General features: G+C 36.4%; 1 protein-coding gene across 1 annotated transcript in view; it reads right to left on the reverse strand.

Annotated features, from left to right (window-relative positions):
• ARID5B (AT-rich interaction domain 5B) overlaps positions 1-19,466 on the reverse strand; it is a 167,506-nt gene that overhangs the window by 128,118 nt on the left and 19,922 nt on the right. Inside the window, exon 3 of the mRNA XM_006915600.3 lies at positions 10,254-10,479. Within this exon, the coding sequence (XP_006915662.1) occupies positions 10,254-10,479 (226 nt within the window). The remainder of the gene's footprint in view (positions 1-10,253; positions 10,480-19,466) is intronic.

The following is a 19,466-nucleotide window of genomic DNA, read 5'->3' on the forward strand; positions in this document are numbered from 1 at the left end:
AAAAAGCCACAATGGTAGCTTTATGTTTGTTCATTCTTCTAAATCTTTGATTAAAAACATTAAAACAATGGGAACCAAATGAGCATTCTCAATTTAAAAAAAAAAGAAAGAAAAAAAGAAACCCACACAGAAGCTGCACATGTGAAAAGCCTATATTTACACACAGCCATCACATGATGGGTAATTAGCCAGGTAACTATAGGTTTTTCTCTGCTAGAAAAGTATATGTTTCATCATGCTTTGAAATCTGCCTTATTATCAGCATAGCTATGAAAACAATGTTTTACTTCTTATTGAGTGAATAGGCAAGGCATGAAGCATTGTTTTTGTAGAGCCTAATAGAATACTTTCTTTGTGAACCAAAGAAGTAGAATGGGTAGTCGGAAGGTGGAGAATATCCTGCACCGTGATTAGCAAGTAATCATTTTAAGAGAGGTAAGGATTAAAATAGTGCAAATATCTAGAATAAGGAGTACTAGATGTTGCGCTAAAACCATCTCCTTAATAAACTGTCACTAAAAAAAAAAAAAAAAGGATTGAAAACACGCGGATAAAAAAAAAGATTACAAACAAGCCGATAATAAAAAAGATAAGGCAGAACAAGTCCAGTCTGGATTGGTTTATTTCCCTGCACATTTTTATCACTGCTATGATCCTGAAGCATGAAAAAGAGACCCTTGAGGAAGAGAGGAATTAATAAGTGCCAGTATTAATATGTAAAAAGTCCACACACAACAAACCCCTACAACAGCACCAAAAATCCTCGGGCTAGCGGGCTAGCTTTGAGCATGTTCAAAAGCTCTCTTAATAGGTTTCCCAGGATGAGTCTATAAATGGTTGACCGATTAAGCCAAAAAATAGTTAGAAACTAAATATCGCAAGTATGTTGCTTCTTCTACCAGGGGCCAGTGAGACAGCCCCTCCACTAGAGGCGGTCTTAGGAAGTGCTGGCAAAGAAGTCAAAATAACCATGAAATGCACATAGGTATTCCCAATACTTAGAGCAGAGAATTCCAGAGATTTCCGAGGAGGTTGATCATAAAAGTCACATGTTTACTTAACCTACTAGGTATTGCTTTGAAGTTAGAGAAACTACATGATAGAGTTAAGACTGTTACTGGGAAGATAAGACGACCACATGAAAAAAGATATTGCATTATATTGCTAGTTATGGAGTAAGGTGCTCAACAAGGTGGTAGAGACACTAAGTGTGATAAGAGCTCCAAAAGCAGGGAAAATCCTATGAGCTGAATGGCTAACAAGGGCTTCAGGGGCTTCAACTGAGTCTTAAAGAACAGAAAGAATTTCTACAGGTAGGAGTACTGGAAGGGGCATTCCAAGAATGGGTCAAGGCATGAGCCACTCAAAACATACTGGAAAGTGTGGTGGGGGGCAGGGGAGTGGGTTTATGTGATTAAAGAGAAAGAAGACCAAGCAGTTAGACTAGTTAGGCTAGAGCAGAAGGTTTACATAAGGGATAGGAGATAAAGTAGAGAGATAGGCTGTGTGTACTTTGAGCAATTCCACCTCTATGAATGTACAGTATAAGGAAATAGTCATGGATATGTGCAGAACTGCAAGAATCTCATGGAGTTTGTAGAAAAACAGAAGCAACCGAAATGTCCAACAATAGAAACACCTCTATAATAAAACATTATGTAGGCAGAAAGAAACAGTGTAGAATATTTTATAACATGGAGGCACTGTCACGTACGTGTGCACAAATTTAAATTTGAGGGGCAAATGTTAGGTTTCGTTTTTATGGGGAAAAAGAGTATGTGTATGAATTCTTACCTATATAAGATTCATGTACATTGGCATATAGATATATAAAAATGCTAATGCAGTTATTTCTGGGTGGGAGGAAAATAAGCAACACATTTTTTTCTGTTTTTTTGTCTGTCCATATTGCCTACATTTCTCACACCAACATGGATGACATTGATAGTACAAAAAACAACAATGAAAGTTATTTAATAGGAAAGAAAAGAAATGGAAGCTGGGACTAAATAGTTCATTGGATGCTTGCCTACAACAATTGTATTTTATCCAGAAAGCATGAGGTTATTGAAGGAGGGGGGTGAGTAGCAGTCTGAAAGCCAATATTTAAAGAAGGTGAGAAAATAAAAGATGCTAGAAATGATTAAAAGTTGAAAAAGCAAGTGGAGAGGTCCAAAGGAAGAGATTTTAAGGCAAAGCATAGCTCTGGAATTTTAGAGAAGAAGCAATGCTACTTCATCCCAGCACACAGAGAGAGGCAAACAGGAAAACTCTGAATGGGCAGCACTATTTGCTCAGCCCCTACTGTGCATGAAACATTTCACAAAGCCTTTGAACACCCACTATGATTCCAGTTTGTCCTAAATAAATGTATTTATGAAAATGGGATAAAAGTCCAAGCTTCAGTTTTCTTCTGTAGTGACTTGTACAAACTACAGCTTTAAACACATAATGGTAGAGGAGAGAAGGGGACTGAATCTTTGACATTAAGGGAAATTAATGTTTTACAATAAAACCTCACATTTAAAGTACTCTAAAAGAGAAATGAGCTGTTTGGAAGAATCAGCATCAATACTAAAGAGAATTAAGCCTAAATGCCCAAATCAAATATCTACTCACAAAATCCTCTGGCAAAAGCACATCAATTCACATGTAGGACGTATGTGCCTTTGTGTTCCAAAGTGATGTCATAGTGATAAAAGCTATAAGAATGGCCCACCATCAGTAATCATGCAGTGGCTAAAGATGAGAGGTAGAAAGAAAACAAAACATTTTAGAGTTGCAATAAAAGGAGAAAAGTATTATGCACCTCTAACTGGAAGGGAAAATGTTGAATTAAATTTCATTTTCAAAGCACATTTGAAGCACAGAGTCAATGTACTTTTCAAGAGATATTTAGTACTCCACTGTGGACCAGGTGAGTTTGTTCCTCAATGTAGGCTCCTATCGCCAAATGCAGATAGAATTATTGCTCAAAGTTTGCCAATCTATCTACGATACCATAAATTTATGAGCTTATAAACTGAGAGGGCTTAGGCTTTTTCTAGTAGACCCTAGGTATGTAACCAGAAACTAAAGGTGACATATATAGCAAGGGACTTAGACTACAGCTGAATTTTTTCCATTTTTCGTTATCTTCTCATCAGATCATTATCACCACAGAGAATTCACTGTGAAATTAATATTTCTCATTAATAAAGCTAAAACAAAAGTATAGGTTGGTTACCTTCTCAATCATGGTCTTTTTATTACAGATATGGCCATACAATCAAGACAAAATACCAGAAAAAAAATAAAAAACAATACAAAAAGCAAGAACAGCTCGAGTCCAGGAGGATGATAATAGCTATAGGAAAGAGAGTCCAACAATTCTTCCAGTGTCATGTTCTACCTGGAGGGTGCCAAGCCTGATGGGTGTACTGTGGCATCTCCACTGGAAGTCACTCCTAGTCTGGCTCTGGGGTTCTTAGAAAATATGATCTCATACAATATAAATGGGTAAACTCACTTTTGGGTGTAAAGAACACCCAAAGTGTGTACTGAGGTAAATAACCAGGATGGTGAGGGATTCTGAAACCACATACTGGGGAAGAATTTTTTAAATTGGGGTCATTTAGCCAAATAAAGAGAGGATCAAGTACTATTTCAAGGAAAAGGGATAAGATACATCAACTGCATCAATGTTCATTTCAATTCTATAAAGCAGCAGAACCCAACCTTTTCAGCACCAAGGACCAGTAATCCTATGAGAATCTAACGCCTGATGATCTGAGGTGGAGCTGAGGTGGTGATGCTAACTCTGGGGAACGACTGCAAATACAGATGAAGCTTCACTCACTTGCCCACTGCTCACCTTCTGCTGTGTGGCCTTGTTTCTAACAGGCCATGGACTGGTACCGGTCCACGGCCCGGGTGTTGGGGATCTTTGCTATAAAGAGTTCCAAAAAAGCATGAGTTTCTTACCTTGTTAATGGACATAGTATCCAACAAGTATATACTAGTAACATTAATAATCAAACACCATTGAAAGTTCGAATTTTACTTTTTTCTCCTACTTCTGCCATAACATTTTAATTCTAAAAGTAAGAATAAATTCTTAATTCTACAAACTTCTTTTCAATTAACTATCCATCATCAAAAGAAGATATGAATTTGAAGTTCTAAAAAGCATTCACCACTCAAGAAAAGACTAGAATACCCTCAAGTCAACAGAAACTCCAGTGAAGCATCTTAATTTGAAAGAAGTCCTTATAAGTGATGGCAGCATGACTACCTAGACAGTAATATCGATGACCAGCTGCTAACAGGCTCACACACAGTCTTCCTTTCCAGAAGAAATAGCTGAGATGGCTCATTATTACAGGACAATGTTCAACTATTTGATTAGATGGCAAAGCTGAATTTTTACTTTGAAATGAAATGGAATAATCTCCCAGTGTGTTCCCAGGTTCTTAGAAAATATTCTTTCACTAAGTTGTTCCAAGCATTGCATGTCTTGGCTCCTAAAGGTGTGAACTTGCTCCTGTCAAAGGTCCTAGGGGCTGTCACTTTACAATGGCATGAAGCAACCACTTGAAGAAGGAGCTGTGTTGGTACTTGGACAACATGCTTCTCCCGTGTTAACTGTGCTGTGATTAGATTCTTTTAAGAAGGCATGGTTCACACAACAATATTGTCAGAGAACCTCATGAGAAAAATCCTCTGGAAAGTATCTTTACAAATTTTTGGTAAGCCCCATATGTAATTGATTTCTGTTTTGAACTCAGGGATACTATAAAGGCCAAATCTGTTTCAGGAAGAAGCTCTTTTGTAGGGATTCTTCCTAATATTCATGAATAGAATAATTCAACAACATATCCTCTAAGAAACTTCCCAAGTTTCTGTCTTAAGGAAAATAATATAGTGAGCCAGGCAATGGAAGTTAAAATATAAGCAACAAATACCCTCACAAGACTGTTTAAGATATATATAAAATTTACACTTAAGAAGGAAGGAAGGAAAAAAGAAAAGGAGTGTCCTAGTAAGAAGCATGTTTTCAATCCTAATAAGTTCATTAGATGTCTCAGGTGAAAAATCCTTATTATGACAAACTGTCAGCACTTTAGCGTGCTTCTTTTTTGTTAAAAAAGAAATATACTGTTTATTACTCATTTGAAATATCACAGCCATTTTTAGCATGCTTATTAGAGACATTTATACTGTTTACTTCAACACAGAGTGAGAATCCTTCTTATAGCCACATCCAGGAAGCAGCTTGACATATTAAACTCAAAAGTGATCTACCACCACTATGTGAATACAAGGCCTCCAGAATTTCCCAGCAAAGACTATAGTCAATTTCTAACTAAGAGTACCTGAGAAGTTACTTAACTACTGGCCACTTATGGCCCAGATTACTTTGACAGAATTTTTGAAAGGAGAAAGTTATATAAAATATAAATGTCTATCTCTCTATAAAGAAATATATAAAATGTATTTTTACATATTTTATATTCAATATATATTGTAGAAATATATGTAAGTAAAAGCAAAGATTTGAAGGATTTTAATAACAGTTTTTTATTGAGGCAGATAGTGATGAAAATAAACCCTGCTCTAAATCACTAGAATGTGTGATTTGGTGAATTCAAAAGGGACAAATAAGCTAACACTGTATTGTGCAGCTCCCTGTCATAGAGAACCTCCTTCTGGTAGTAATAATATGATGATAATACCATCTTAGATTTCAGTATTAAAGGCTCCCACAGATATAATTTTTTTCTCAGTTGATCTAAAAAATCTAATAAGATAAAGCCAGCTATACATCATTCCCCATTTTATACAGAAGGAACATGAAATTGTAAACACGCAGTGACTTCTCCAGTAAGTAACAGATCTATATATGGGGCCCAGATGACATCCCATAGGTGACTTCCCATAGGTAACTAGAGGCTTGTGCTCTTTCAACACTACCATGCTGTCTATTCCCTAAAGTACAGTAAAAATCTCAGTGACAGAAGGGACAGGGAAAGCCACTCTTCCTCAAGTTCGATGGGACTTTAGAAACAGAAATTGAACTGAGGGAACCCCCATCATTAAATTCAGCCATATGTACACCCACAGCTTTTGATTTCTTTTCTCAATTTCAGCTCAGAATCCTCTATCTTTTCTTTTTCCTAAAGACACATTTGGAGATGAAGCCATTCATAACTGCCCATCTATAGACAGTTTGTGGTAGCATAATTGACAATGAGTCTGCTGCAAAAAAATGAAAATGCTGTTTTAATAACCTTGGCCTAAAATACATTCTGTTGTATGCCTCAAAGGGTTCCAATAAAAAGTCAACCTGTAGAGACATATTTTCTTGGCTTAAACAACAATCCAAAGCATATAAATGTAGTCCAACTATAACGACATATTTATAGGCCAATAAAGCTTACACTGCAGCTTTCATACTTCACTTAAAGGAACTCTGTAAGAAGCAGTGTTATATAAAATAATTTGATTTTTTTTTCAAACTATAGCCCAAGGAATAAAAAAATGCAAGTTTGCTACAGTTAACTAATAGTGTTTATATTCCTTAGATGCTAAAAATTTTGTAAAATGAAATAATTCTTCATTTGGTTACTTCCAGCTGCCATACCAAATATGGGTATCAAGTCCACTTTATTACAAAAGCTAAGTACTGTAATTCTAAAGACAAAAATAAATAACTAGAGGCTTGTGTAGTGAATGATTTAATCAACCCAATTCTTCTGGAAAAACAGGTTCCTGTGTTTGTTATGCTTATGAATAATACATTCCTTAACCCTTCTCTTTTAATATAGTTTTTTTTTTTGAATAAACTTCTATATGAAACTGTCTGAAAGAAGGTAAAACATCTCACTGAGTAAAGTCACAATTTGAATTAGTTTCATATTGAACTTTTTTTCTCTGTAAAGGGCAAAGAGGAAGAAGGGGATGAATGTACTCTAACACATCTCAGAAGTGTTTAAGATTATTAGTTTTTCCACTATCTAGATCTGTAGTTTTAGTCATTAGTCATTTAGAATCTTAAATGAAAACTCCAGAGATTTTATAAAAGCATAAATATGACATCTGCAAATATTGTCCTTGAAGGGGAAGGGCATAAAACATGAAAGAGTTGTGATTTGAATCAGAGCAGTTATTGGAAGCTGCCATTTGGGGCAGAGTTTCTCTTTGTGGCGTATTAATTTGTTGGCAGACACACATTTGTGAGAGAACATTTTTGTTTTTTTTTCTTTTTACTATTCAGAGAGAGAGACAGGAAGTGACACAAACTGAGGTTAAAGGGAATTTATTCTACCTAAACACTAAGCAAGAAGCATTCTTTAATTAGCTTTTATACGGTAAAATCCCTTCTTTAAGAGTCAGCCTAATTATTTTATTATTCTTGATGTTTTAACATAATGAAATAACTCAGCTTAAAAAAAACAACACATTGGAGTTTTACTTTATCCACAGAAAGGTGAGATCTTTCCATTCTTTGCTTCCTTCTACCAGAAAAAAAAGGAGGGGGGGTCTTAAATAATCTCAGAGTTCATCTTCTTTCTTTGGTAAGAACAATGAGGAGTTGGAAGGGTTCTACAGAAGGAAAAACCTAATAAGTGTGTGAACTTCCATTAACAATGTGGTATTGGAAGTGGTTTTAGTGCGGCCAGGAGAGAGATAAGAAAACCACTGCGTAGAAAGAAAAGTATAGACAACATACATTTTGATGTTGCAGACAGAGAAAGGAAGAGGTGGAAGAGAAAGTTGCTAGGACAGGCATGTGTACAGCAAACGACACCCTCTGTCTCCCCAATGTAAATCCTAACAATGTAGACTTGTAAACCTTAGATCAAGAAGATAATGGAAACTCATTACATTAAGGAAAGTTTTTTGTTTCTCTTTCCACATTATTACAACACAGTATGCATTCCAATTACAAAAGCTATTTGTCTCAAATTCCCCACAGTTCATACCAACTGAGTAAAATTTCAAGGCCCTAAATTCTATCCTTAAAGGGGTATTTTACGTTAAAAATAAAGAAGAAAAGAAAAAGTACATGGTGTTTCTTGCTCAGCAGAGGAGAGCCTCCCAAACAAATTTCCTGTTGATATTTTCCCTTCCTCAGTGCTAACTGTAGAGCTGTCTCCCAAGTGAGACCTCCCCTCCCCTGCAAAAAAAAAAAAAAAAAAAAAAAAAATCTGAATTACCTAGAATGTCTTGAATCAGCAAACATTCCTTGGCCTTGTCTCAGTCCTACTGAATGAAGAATCTGGGGAAGCCGACTCAGTAATCACTATTTACTTAAAATTCCCTTAGTGTGTCTAACAAACAACTAGATTTAAAAACCACTAAGCACTTTTAATATTCGATATAAATCAATTTCATCTGAAATCAGTTATTCGAAACGTAGATTAAGGACAATTTTTAGAATTCAGAAAGATCAAAACCTCTAAATCTTTTGATGGCATTAAGAGATTAGGTTTCTTTTCATGTTCATTAATAAACTATTAATTTTAAACATAAAACAACCCTGCTATAAATACTCTTGTTTATATGTGTGACATCAAGCTTAACCATCTACACATCCTTTTGTCCCCCATGGGTTTCCTGTTTAGCTTTTATTAGTAACAGTATATTCCATAACTAAAAAAATATCAAACAAACTAAAGAAAGGTTTAATGTTAAGGAAAACAAGACAATAGAGATACAACTTAGATCAAATATTAGGAAAGTAACAAAACAGATGTATTATTCAGCATTATCACACGTCAGAAGACTAGTCATGTGTTCATAGAATTAGAAGGTGTAACAGCATATAGAGAAAGATTCTTAAAAAAATTATTTTGGCTTTAAAAGAAAACCACTAGATTAATAATTTTCTCTAAATGTGCACATGACAATCAGGCTTCCATGTCCAAAATATTACTTTCCGACATCTACCAAAAGATGCCAGGAAACTGTTGATCATTAAACCCAAATTGCAAGCAAATATTAATGCTATTCCCAAAACACAGCACAGCTCATCACAAACCAGAATCACATGAAAGACACAGCCAGTTACTGGTGTTATTCAGTTTCTTTATGCCAATTAAGACAAATAGTTTACATTTGTTACAAGTTAAATCCTAAATTAAAAAAACAGGAAGTTATCAGATTAAGGCATAAAATAGGGCTATGAAAATCAGCATTGTGTTAGAATGAAAGAAAAAGATGCCTTAATATGTTAAAAGTGAAGTTCCTCTTTGCCTAAAGAGGAAATAAGTTGTCTAAATCAGAGGTCAACAACTTTGGTCTTGAGCAATGCTAGCAGAATAAGTCAGTGAATGCCACAAGGAGATACAAACAGAAGGGGGAAAAAAAAAAAGAAAAGACATAAAAAGTCACTAGAGAAGAAAGTGTTAAGAAAAAGCAATAGAATTAATTATAGAGCCCCTTGTATTCACCAATCACTGTGCTTGACTCCATTTCATCTTACATCTCACAGTGACCCTATAAAGTTCCAATATTTTTCAGAGAGGAAACTGAGGCTCAGAGGCTAAATTATTTGCTCAAGTGCACGCAGCTAATAAGCAGGAGAGTCAGGATTCAAACACTAATTAGAATGACTACTCCAAATCTCGAGTTCTTCTTTAACCTTACAGTGGAAGAAGATGAGGAAGGAAAGACAAAAAATATGTAGTTGACAGTGATCACTAAATACTAAAAGCTCAGGAAAACCTCTGTCATGAGCTGCCGACCAGCAGTTCCCTGCTTTGACATTGCTCTCCTGCTCCACATGAAGCAACTCATCTCTCTTTCTGAACTTTGCTTTCCACCCAAATGAAAAACGTGAAATTCTAACATGATGTTCATAGATGTCATACTATCTACTTAAAACATATATTTAAACTCTTCCTTCATTCAATTTTAGGTGCCCTAATTAAGTCTTAAGCCTTGCCACCAACTAGAAGCAGTTAAGGCCACGTGTTATGTCACTCAGTTTCTGGCACAGGGCTCTACACATCCGAGGTCCTTAGATCTAACAGGTAAATTTTATCCCTCACACATCCAGTCATCTGTCCATCCATACTGCCATGCCCCTATGAAGTTAAAGAAATGTTATATAGACATATGGTCATATATATGTGATTTTATATATATTAGATATGTTTTAAATACATATCAAGATATTTTTTTCTGGGTTTCCAGAAAAATCTACAACAAAAAAAGGAAGTTACTGTATGTGCCCACACATTAGATTTAGAAGTACAAATTATATTTACCAAGGTCAGCCTTTTCCTTGAGAACGTCTTTGAAGTTGAGTCCACTGTTCAGGGTCGACTGCCTGTATTTCAGCAGAGCTTCCTTCTGTCCATTCCTTCCCAAGGCCTCTGTTCTCACTGACCCAGCCTGGAGGCCACGTCTCCACTTGGAGAAATCAGAATGTACCCACTTGACCAGGTCCTCCAGCTTCACAATCACCTTTTCGGAAACAGCAATGACTTCATCCTACAAGAAGCGATCGAGGGAAAACAAAAACATTATTTGTGGTTCTGAGATACATTACACATTTTCAACAAAGCCCATCAGAAATAGCATTTGAGTGGCTTAACCTATGTAAGCAGACAATGTGCTTTTTGGTGACAGAGAATCTTTAATAACTCACTTCATTTCAATGGTTTTTCACTGCTAGTTGCCTAGCTGAGGAGTAATTTATAAGGTATATTTGTTATATGATTATAAAATGTATAAAAATTGGGCAGTAATTCTAATAGCCATTTTTAATGCTAGTTGCCAAAGCCTGCTTTGCTTATCTGTCTACTTGGGTGAAAGCTAATTTTTAGGTGCAATTAATTACAAAAGTAAAAAGTGAGAACTAGATGACTAATGGTTAGCCTGTCTTTATATAAATGGTCTAAGTAAATCTGGGATTCTTGGAACTCTGACTCACCCCAAAATTCCTATGTTTATGGTACATTTTCCCTTGGCTTATACACAAATATTGAATTTAACTTTTGTCCTAAAAATTAAATAAAACTGTGATGTAATCCCAAAAGAAATACTTCATAAATGTTATGTGCTTCCCACTGAAAGAAACTTACACATTCTCATGTTTCTTAAAAACTTTGTAAGTTGAGAAATGAACTGATTTTTTCTTTTAATACATATGGGGTAAGAGGCGAGAGGGCGAGTGAGGAGAAAGCCTCTGAATCTAAAAAAAATAGTTGAAACAAGTTTCTCCTATGGATCATAAATTTGAATTTTAAGCATCTTTAATTGCTTCCAGGAAACAACCAGCTTTCCTGACTCAGAATTAATCCAGCGAGATATTTAATAGATGTCCATACATGGAGCAAAGAAGGGCCTCTGTTACCTGAAGGAAAAGGCTTAAGACAATCATCTCACTGGGTTTTAAGTTAAATTATTTGAAGCATTTGACATTTTAACTTGAACTGACTTCTTTCTTTTACTTCACATTTCTGAAGAACACTTAGCTGTGAAAAACCCCTAAGCTTACAAAATCTTAGAAATATTTTTGACAAACAACAGGAAGATGTCTCTAAGATATTAAACAAAAGGAATTCACAAGTGACTTTGGTTAATTTTGCTGTTACACATGCCTCTTTCCTCCTTCTCCCCCATCTACACATGTACGCACACGCGCATGCACACACACACACACACACACACACACACACGCATACGCATACTACTCCAAAGAAAACAAATAAGGGTTTATTAAGGTAAGCTTCACACAGTAAGAAGTCCTGGATTTAGTTTTTTTAAAATGTTTTAAGGTAGGATCTAAAATTACACTTTTCCTCATCCAGTTCCAAGCTGCTTCTGAGAGGAAAGTTTGTTAGGCAGCAGCAAAATAACAAATACTCTATCAGAATGAAAAGTAAAACTTTTGAAATAGAATCTTTTCTCTTAACACCATTAAATATGAACTTCCACTAAATGGGAGACTAAGTAGAAACTGTTTCTATCCTCTGCTCAAGAAAAAAATATTTGAATACTTTCTGTAAACAGTGGAGCATATTACAGAGTACCATTTCAATGGATTATTTCACTTAGATTCACTATATTATCCTCCTGAAATAAAAGATCTGTAGTTGTCATGCATTTGATAGCTATTACACAGTGATTATTAAATGTCAGAATAAAAATTCAGGCTGGGTATTATTTCAAAGCATATGGGAACAGCTTCTGGACAGGGCATACCAGAAATCAAGTTTAGAGTATATTGGAAAATAATTAAGTATCAAGGTATATAAGTCTCAACATTAGCAAAGATGGAATTGGGCAACAAATTTACCAAATATGGTTTCCTAGAAGAGACAAGTTTGGAGATGAGTGTTACTTTCAAATAGCTCTGACTCTGATCAAATGATTATCATTTCAACTACCAGTTGCTTCAGATCATTTCCAAGAAATGGCATGACTAGCTCTGGCTGGCTTATAACGCCCGCCAAACAAATAGTTTATTAACCAAGAGAAAATACAATCCTTATGATGTCACTGATGAATAAACCCATCTTTCAAGATTCAGTCTACAGATTCTGCCCTCTCTTTTCTCTCTGAAACAGACCTTCTGTATACATACACGAAATACATAAAAACAAATGAAGGAATTCACATAACTTGCATAAGCCATAAACCCCAGTTTGGATTAATTGTGAAACCACCAGTATGTTTTGCTCTGGATTCACAGAGAAACTGGCCCTGCAACATTGTTAAATGCCAGGATTTAGAAGGAAATCTGATAAGCGGAGGAGGGGGAAACAACAGACCAACCCAAAAAACAAAACAGCAACATATATAGAGAAAATGTCTCAGGAAACATTACTTTGTACACACAATGGTATAAATCACATGCTCGTATTTACTATTCTGAGCAAGTGCTGACTAAAGTTCCTAATACTCACCATTCTTGGGCAAGTCTCTATGTCTAAGAAAAGAATTTCAATAAGCTCATCTCATGATTACATTAGCTCTCTGCAAACTGAGAATTAGTACTGGATAAATATTGCTGATGCACTCTAATACAACACAAAAGGAATACAAAGAAATGCGCTTTATTATTCTATTAATGTACCTTGGCTTTTCAATTAACTGGGCTCCTAATCAATATTTATGTAGGCTGTATTGAGACACTTTCTAAGTCCATCCCCCTTTTCATCAGCATTTTAAACTGCCTATTTCTGTTATTTGGATTTTGTTTCTACCATGCTATAAAAACAGCTAAGTCAATTATGGAACCCTCTAAGTCACAGGAGATCATCTAGTCAAGAAGTCATAAATCAGCCAGCCCATGGGTACAGCTGGCCTCTCCAAGTGTTCTGAAAATTGGTAAATTATACACAAAGTATCCAGACTTTCAGCTTCTCTTATAAAATAAAAATGAAAGGATATCTGTCAAAAACAAAAGAAAAACAAAAACCCCCGACACCAACAGCAAAAAAACAGTTGAAACTGAGTAGCGGTTGCCTTCATTAAACAAGAAGCAAGACCTCCAGTTTACGACTGTCCCCGCCACTCCCTATTGCCTTACATTCAGTACACATCTCCCTTACCTGCTTGGCCCCAAGGGCAGGCACCCAGTGCTTGAACTTGCATACTCCGATTTAGTCTACTTCCCTCATTTTATTGATAACGATAATAAGGTTCAGTGACATACTTGAGTGCCAGCTTCTAGTAGAACTTGGACAAGGATCCCGGTTTCCTATCTGCCAACACAGCATTCTTCCTGAACTATGGAGCCTGACTGCCTGGGTTCAAATCCCAGGCCTGCAAATTACTCACTATGGAACACTTCTTTAACCTCCCCCCGTGCTTCGAAAAAAAAAAAATTTTAACAAATGTTTAAAAAAAGGGTAATAATGCTATCTATCTCTCATGGTAATTGAGAGGATTAAATGGGTTAACATTAATGAAGTGCTATGTCAGAATTAGCTGTCGTTATCACTGTCATTACACCTCTGCATTGGCGTTTTCCAAAGCACACCATGCAGAGATGAGTTTAAACGGTTTGTAGGTAAACTCCTTTTTTTTTTTTATATGAGTTACTTATTGTTTATATATTTTTGTGGCTACTTTCCATTTATGGGAAAGTGGTCCTGGTTTTCTATTTATAGGAGATATAGAAAGTTTCCTTGTTACACAAATTTAAGTTAACTATTAAGTTAAATTTAATGGATAAATTTGAACAAAACCATTAAGTAAAAATGGGAACATGTGGGTATGGCAAAAAAAAAAAAAAAAAAGCCAAGTTGCTATGAAAATGACTAAAATTTGGGACGGTGTATTATATCAGCGGTTTTCGAAATGTGGTCCAGGAACCCCGGGGAATCCCCAAGACTATTTCAGGTGGTCCATAGTGTCAAAACAACAATCATAATAATACTAAGACATTATTTGCTTTTTTCACTCTTAGTCTCTTTCAAGTGTACTGTGGGGTTTTTCAGAGACTCCATGACATGTGGTATGGCAACATAATGAATGCAGAAGCAGATATGAGAATCCAGCTGTCTCTACTAAGCTATATAGTAAAGAGATTTACAAAAACGTAAAACGATGCCACCGTTTTTACTAATTTTTTGTTTTTGAAATTATGGTTAATTTTCATATAAGTGTGTAACATTTACATGATGGTTTATATTGCTGTTTTAATTTTTTTATTTTTAAAATTAATTTACAGTAAAATTTCCTTTTTTCTGGTGTACAGTTCTATGAGTTTTAACACATGGCAACCACTGATGTGTTCTTGCTATAGTTTTCTCTTTTCCAAAATGTCATATAAATTGAATCATACAGTATGAAATCTTTGAGACTGCTTCTTTCACTCAGCATAATGCCTTTGAGATTAATCCATGTTGCTGCACTATCGATAGCTTGTTCCTTTTCACTTCTGAGAAGTATCCCATGGTATGGAGGTGTCACAAAGTTTGTTTATCCATTCATCCACTGAGGGACACTGGGCTGTTTCCAAATTTGGTGACTATAAATAGAGTTGCTATAAACATTCACGTACAGGTTTTGCATGAACATACATTTTCAGTTCTCCACAGTGGGATTGCTAAGTCATATGGCAAGTGTATATTTAATTGTGTAAAAACTGTTCAATTATTTTTCAGAGTGGCTGTACCATTTTGCATTCTCACCAGCAATGTATGAGAATTCCAGTTGTTTCTTCTCTTTGCCAGCACTTGGTATGTCACTGTTAATTTATTATTACCATTCTAAAATGTATGTAGTGGTTTCTCATTGTGTTTTAAATTTTCATTTCCCTAAAGACTAATGATGTCGAACATATTTCAGGTGCTAATTTGCCATCCGTATATCCTTTTTGATGAAGTGTGTGTTTAAGTCTTTTGCTCGCTTTAAAAATTGAGTTGTTTGCTTTCTTACTGTTGAGTTTTGAAGAGTTCTTATACCTTCTGCATATAAGTTTTTCATCAGACATGTGGTCTGAAAATATCTTCTTCCATTGTGTAACCTGACTTTTCATTCTTTCAACAGTGTCTTTCAAAAAGCAAAAGTTTTAAATTTTGATCAAGTCCATTGGTCAGTTTTGTCTTTTATGGACTGTGGTTTTGCTGTTATATCTATGAACTCCTAAACCCAGGTCATGAAGAATTTCTCCTATGTTTTCTTCCAAAAGTTTCATAGTTCTTTGGATCCTCAATAATTTGAGTGTAAAGGGTCTTGAGTCTAAAAACTTTGAGAACCACTGTATTAAACCAAAGCCTTTTTCTTATTCTTCATTTTCCTTGACCTCTTAGTAGCATTTGATAATGACACCTCTACCTTTGACTTGAAACTCTCCTGCTTGTTAAGAACTATGAAGAATCTGAGATTTTACTCAACTTTCAAACTTACAGGTTAACTTGCCACAGTCTCATGGATGCTGGCAAAGGACACAAGACTCTTGGTCTGAGACAAAGGATAGTTTATTGCTCACAGCAATAGCAGTTGTCAAAATATCAGCCTTTGTGTTGGTTCTTTAATACCCAGTTCCAAAAATAAGATGCAAAGAGGGCTAAATAATACCTGTACACAAGTAGAGTGCATTACGGGAGAAGAACCCAGAACATAGGGAACTCAAATCTTTAATACTGGTCAGTAAGCATGCCTGCCTTTGTTCTGGAGTAAGACACCAGCTCTGTTTTCCGAGGTTGTTTGTTCACTATATAAACATCCTTCAAAAAACAGTCCAGAACAAAGGCAGTCCAGTCAGTGGCTCACAAGATGTGCACATATTCAGGAGACCCTTGGAGAACCTACCCAACACCTACCACCTCTGCATTTCTTTATTCAATTTCTCTTATTCCTTATTTCATTTCCTTACTGGGAAAATGTAGGAAACACATATACTTAGGTGCAGTCTGGGTCCAGGTTTTCTTTCTCTAAAAAATACTCCTTAAAGAATTCATTCTCCATGGGAATACTAATGTTTACCTGTTAGCCTATGACTATATTCTACAGTTTGGTTCCAAAAATTCCACCAGACTCCAGTCCTCTATTGTCAATTTAGATGTTTCAGAGGCAACTCAAGCTCAGTGGAACTGCAGAGCCCATTATGCGTAAAAAAACACCTTAGTTGACATAGGGAGAATTTAACACTTCCCAACTGTAGCTAACTTTTCCCCAACATCTATTCTTCTTTTCTTCTTTGTTATAAACTGCTAAATTGCTGGGTAGAGAATAAAGGCACCACTTCCCTGCTTTCTTTACAGCCAGGTGCAGACATGTGACCAAGTTCCAGCCAGTGGGATATAAGTATTAGTGATGTCTACAACTTTCAGGCCATATCCTCAATAGGATTTGCAAATGAGGGCAAATCTCTCAGGTGAAAAAGATGGAAGGAGCCTGGTCCCTATACAACTTCATGGATCAGAGCCACCATATTAGCCCTGAACCATCTACCTTTAGGCTGTGACATAAGAGATTTTGAACTCCTAACTTACTTAAGCAACTTTAATTCTGGCTCTCTGTTACACACAGCTGAATCTATATCTTTACAGTAAGTCCTTGTGGATAGGTTCCAGGAACAGTAATAGAATGATGTATAAAATCAATTTTACCATAGGCTAATTAATAAAAACAAGAGTTAAGTTCTTACAGCATCTCATCAATATTATAATGAAATAACGCTGAAGGAAACAATGTTATTCGAGGACTCACTGCATATCATTCCTCAAGACAGAGAACATAAATGAAATCTTCCCTATAACACTGTGTGGTACCCAATAACACATCATGGCTGACGAGAGCTATATTCAGCTATGTTAATAGAGTCCGAAAGGACAAAAACACATAAATGTAATATTAGAGGAGTTAGCAGGGAGGGGGTGGAATGAGAACAGGAAAACATGGCATATTCACCTCAATTTTCCCTGAACATCTGGATTTTCAAAATGTTCTTTGTAGCAGTTGAAATGTGATAAGTGTTGGGAACACAAAACACATCGATAGCTGATGTCAGCTACATAAAATGTGAAACCAGAATAATAGTCCAATTGGTTCCACAAAAGTGGGAAATTTTCATCAAGATAGAAAATAAAGATGACGAAAAACTGTTAGATAACTTTTAAAAAGACCAGCGGCAACCACATCCGCTTGTGCCCTAACCATTCTGGCCAGGCATGTGTGCTTAGGGTGTGCACCAATGGACTCAGGCAAGGGGTTAGAAATTGCCACCATCGGTCCTGGCTGGGTTGACCACTCCCCTGCTCTCAAGCCTCCCTCAGATATCCGCTATTCAAGGCACCTACTGGTTTACCCAGTCACTTTCTCTGTTAACACTTTTGTGTGTTTTGCTAAAAGGAAAGCTACAGAGTGAGTAAAAAGATTTTGCTCTATAGGTACACGGTTGCCTATCAGAGGTCCAAGAAAGTCAGGCAAAACAGAATGGTAATGCGGGTCAGCAAGACGAAGCTTTCACTGGTCAGCAGTGAAAGGAGAAAAATGAAGACAACACAGTGAGCATTTCATGAAGCTAAATTTGCTAGATTTTGAGGATGATCCTTGAATCAGCCAGGATTCCAAAAGGAACTAGATGGAATACTGAGATAGTACAGGAACCTGAGCTAACTGTAGCTCAGCTACCACCGCTCCTAGGCCAATGGATCAAAGTGGGGAAGAGGTGGTTATCAGGATCAGAGCAGATCTTTCTATCAGTGGTTGTGACTCTTCCTTTGAAGGATCCCATCCCCCTGGGAAACCTCACAGAAAAGAACAGGGAATAAGATCTGCTTTCCCTCCTCCATCTCTCCCTCTTCTGGTAGGGCACCTTTAAGGCTGAACCCCACTGGAGGCCACAGGGCCCAAGAGCTCTGATAATGGAGCCCACACAGTCAGCCTCCCAGGGCAGAGAGTAGAGAGAAGATGGGAGCCACACATATCTGGAGGGGCCCTCTGTACACTCTTTGCATTTAAGAATTTATCCCTCACCCTTTTGTCTGATATTATCTTTTTTTTTTCTCTCTCTGAAATGAGGATGGCAATAGACGTTACTAGTGTTTTTTAAATATCCTTACTGGGTAAAACAAAAAACAAAAACAAAAAACAAACAAACAAAAAACGATATCAAAGCTAAGTTGGTCCCTGAACTGGGAATTACCTGATATAATGTTAGAAATTTGTTAGTCATCAGAATTTGATTCTGAATTGAATAGCTCTGCCTTCTACAATAAACACCTGATTTGCAGAGACTTTTTACAGGCAAGTACCTTTGTTTAACTTCTACTTTCCTTGTACTTCCCAAAGAGCTGCAGACTACACTGGGCCTAAAGCATGCAGCAAATACTTCTTTTAATGGTACACCATCTCTGGATGTTCCATGTTGGAAGAAAATAAGGGATACTTAGAAAATATCGCCTTCTGAGTCTGATAGGCCCAAGTTCAAATGCAGCTCTACTGTGTTTAATGTCCATGTTTATCTTGGGATGTGACCTTGCCAAAGTCTCATCTGAAAAAAAGGGGAAAATAGGATGAAAGAACCCACCTCATAGGATAGTTAGGATGTTGAAGTTGTTGTAATACACTGGTCACAAGAGAGTAGGCATCCAAGAAATGATGGCTATTATTATTAATATATAATGTTACTTGAACTGAAAACAAGGGAATAAGGGTGAGTGGTATTCAGATGTCACCTGTGAGTAACTGTGTGTGTTCCTACCTCTTCTTAATTCTTTATCTGGAAATCATAGTACTCCTGTAGCTCCTGCTGGGTATCTCCAAGGGAAAGTTGTGCCAGAATACAATTAAAAATATCTGGGCTCCTAAGTCATTCTCCTCAGCTCTTAAGGATACAGCAGTGGAAAACTCTGACATGCTTTAATTTACCCAGCTACTAATCTATGAATTTAACATTATTTTATCTAATCCCTACCAGGACTCTTCGAGTATTCTTAGGCCCATTTTAGAGATGAGAAAATTGAAGTGGAACCCAAAACCAGCTTTGGTACTACCATCATCTTTCTGGGAAATTG

The sequence above is a fragment of the Pteropus alecto genome, unplaced genomic scaffold (assembly GCF_000325575.1).
Source record: "Pteropus alecto unplaced genomic scaffold, ASM32557v1 scaffold155, whole genome shotgun sequence".
Classification (NCBI taxonomy): domain Eukaryota; kingdom Metazoa; phylum Chordata; class Mammalia; order Chiroptera; family Pteropodidae; genus Pteropus; species Pteropus alecto.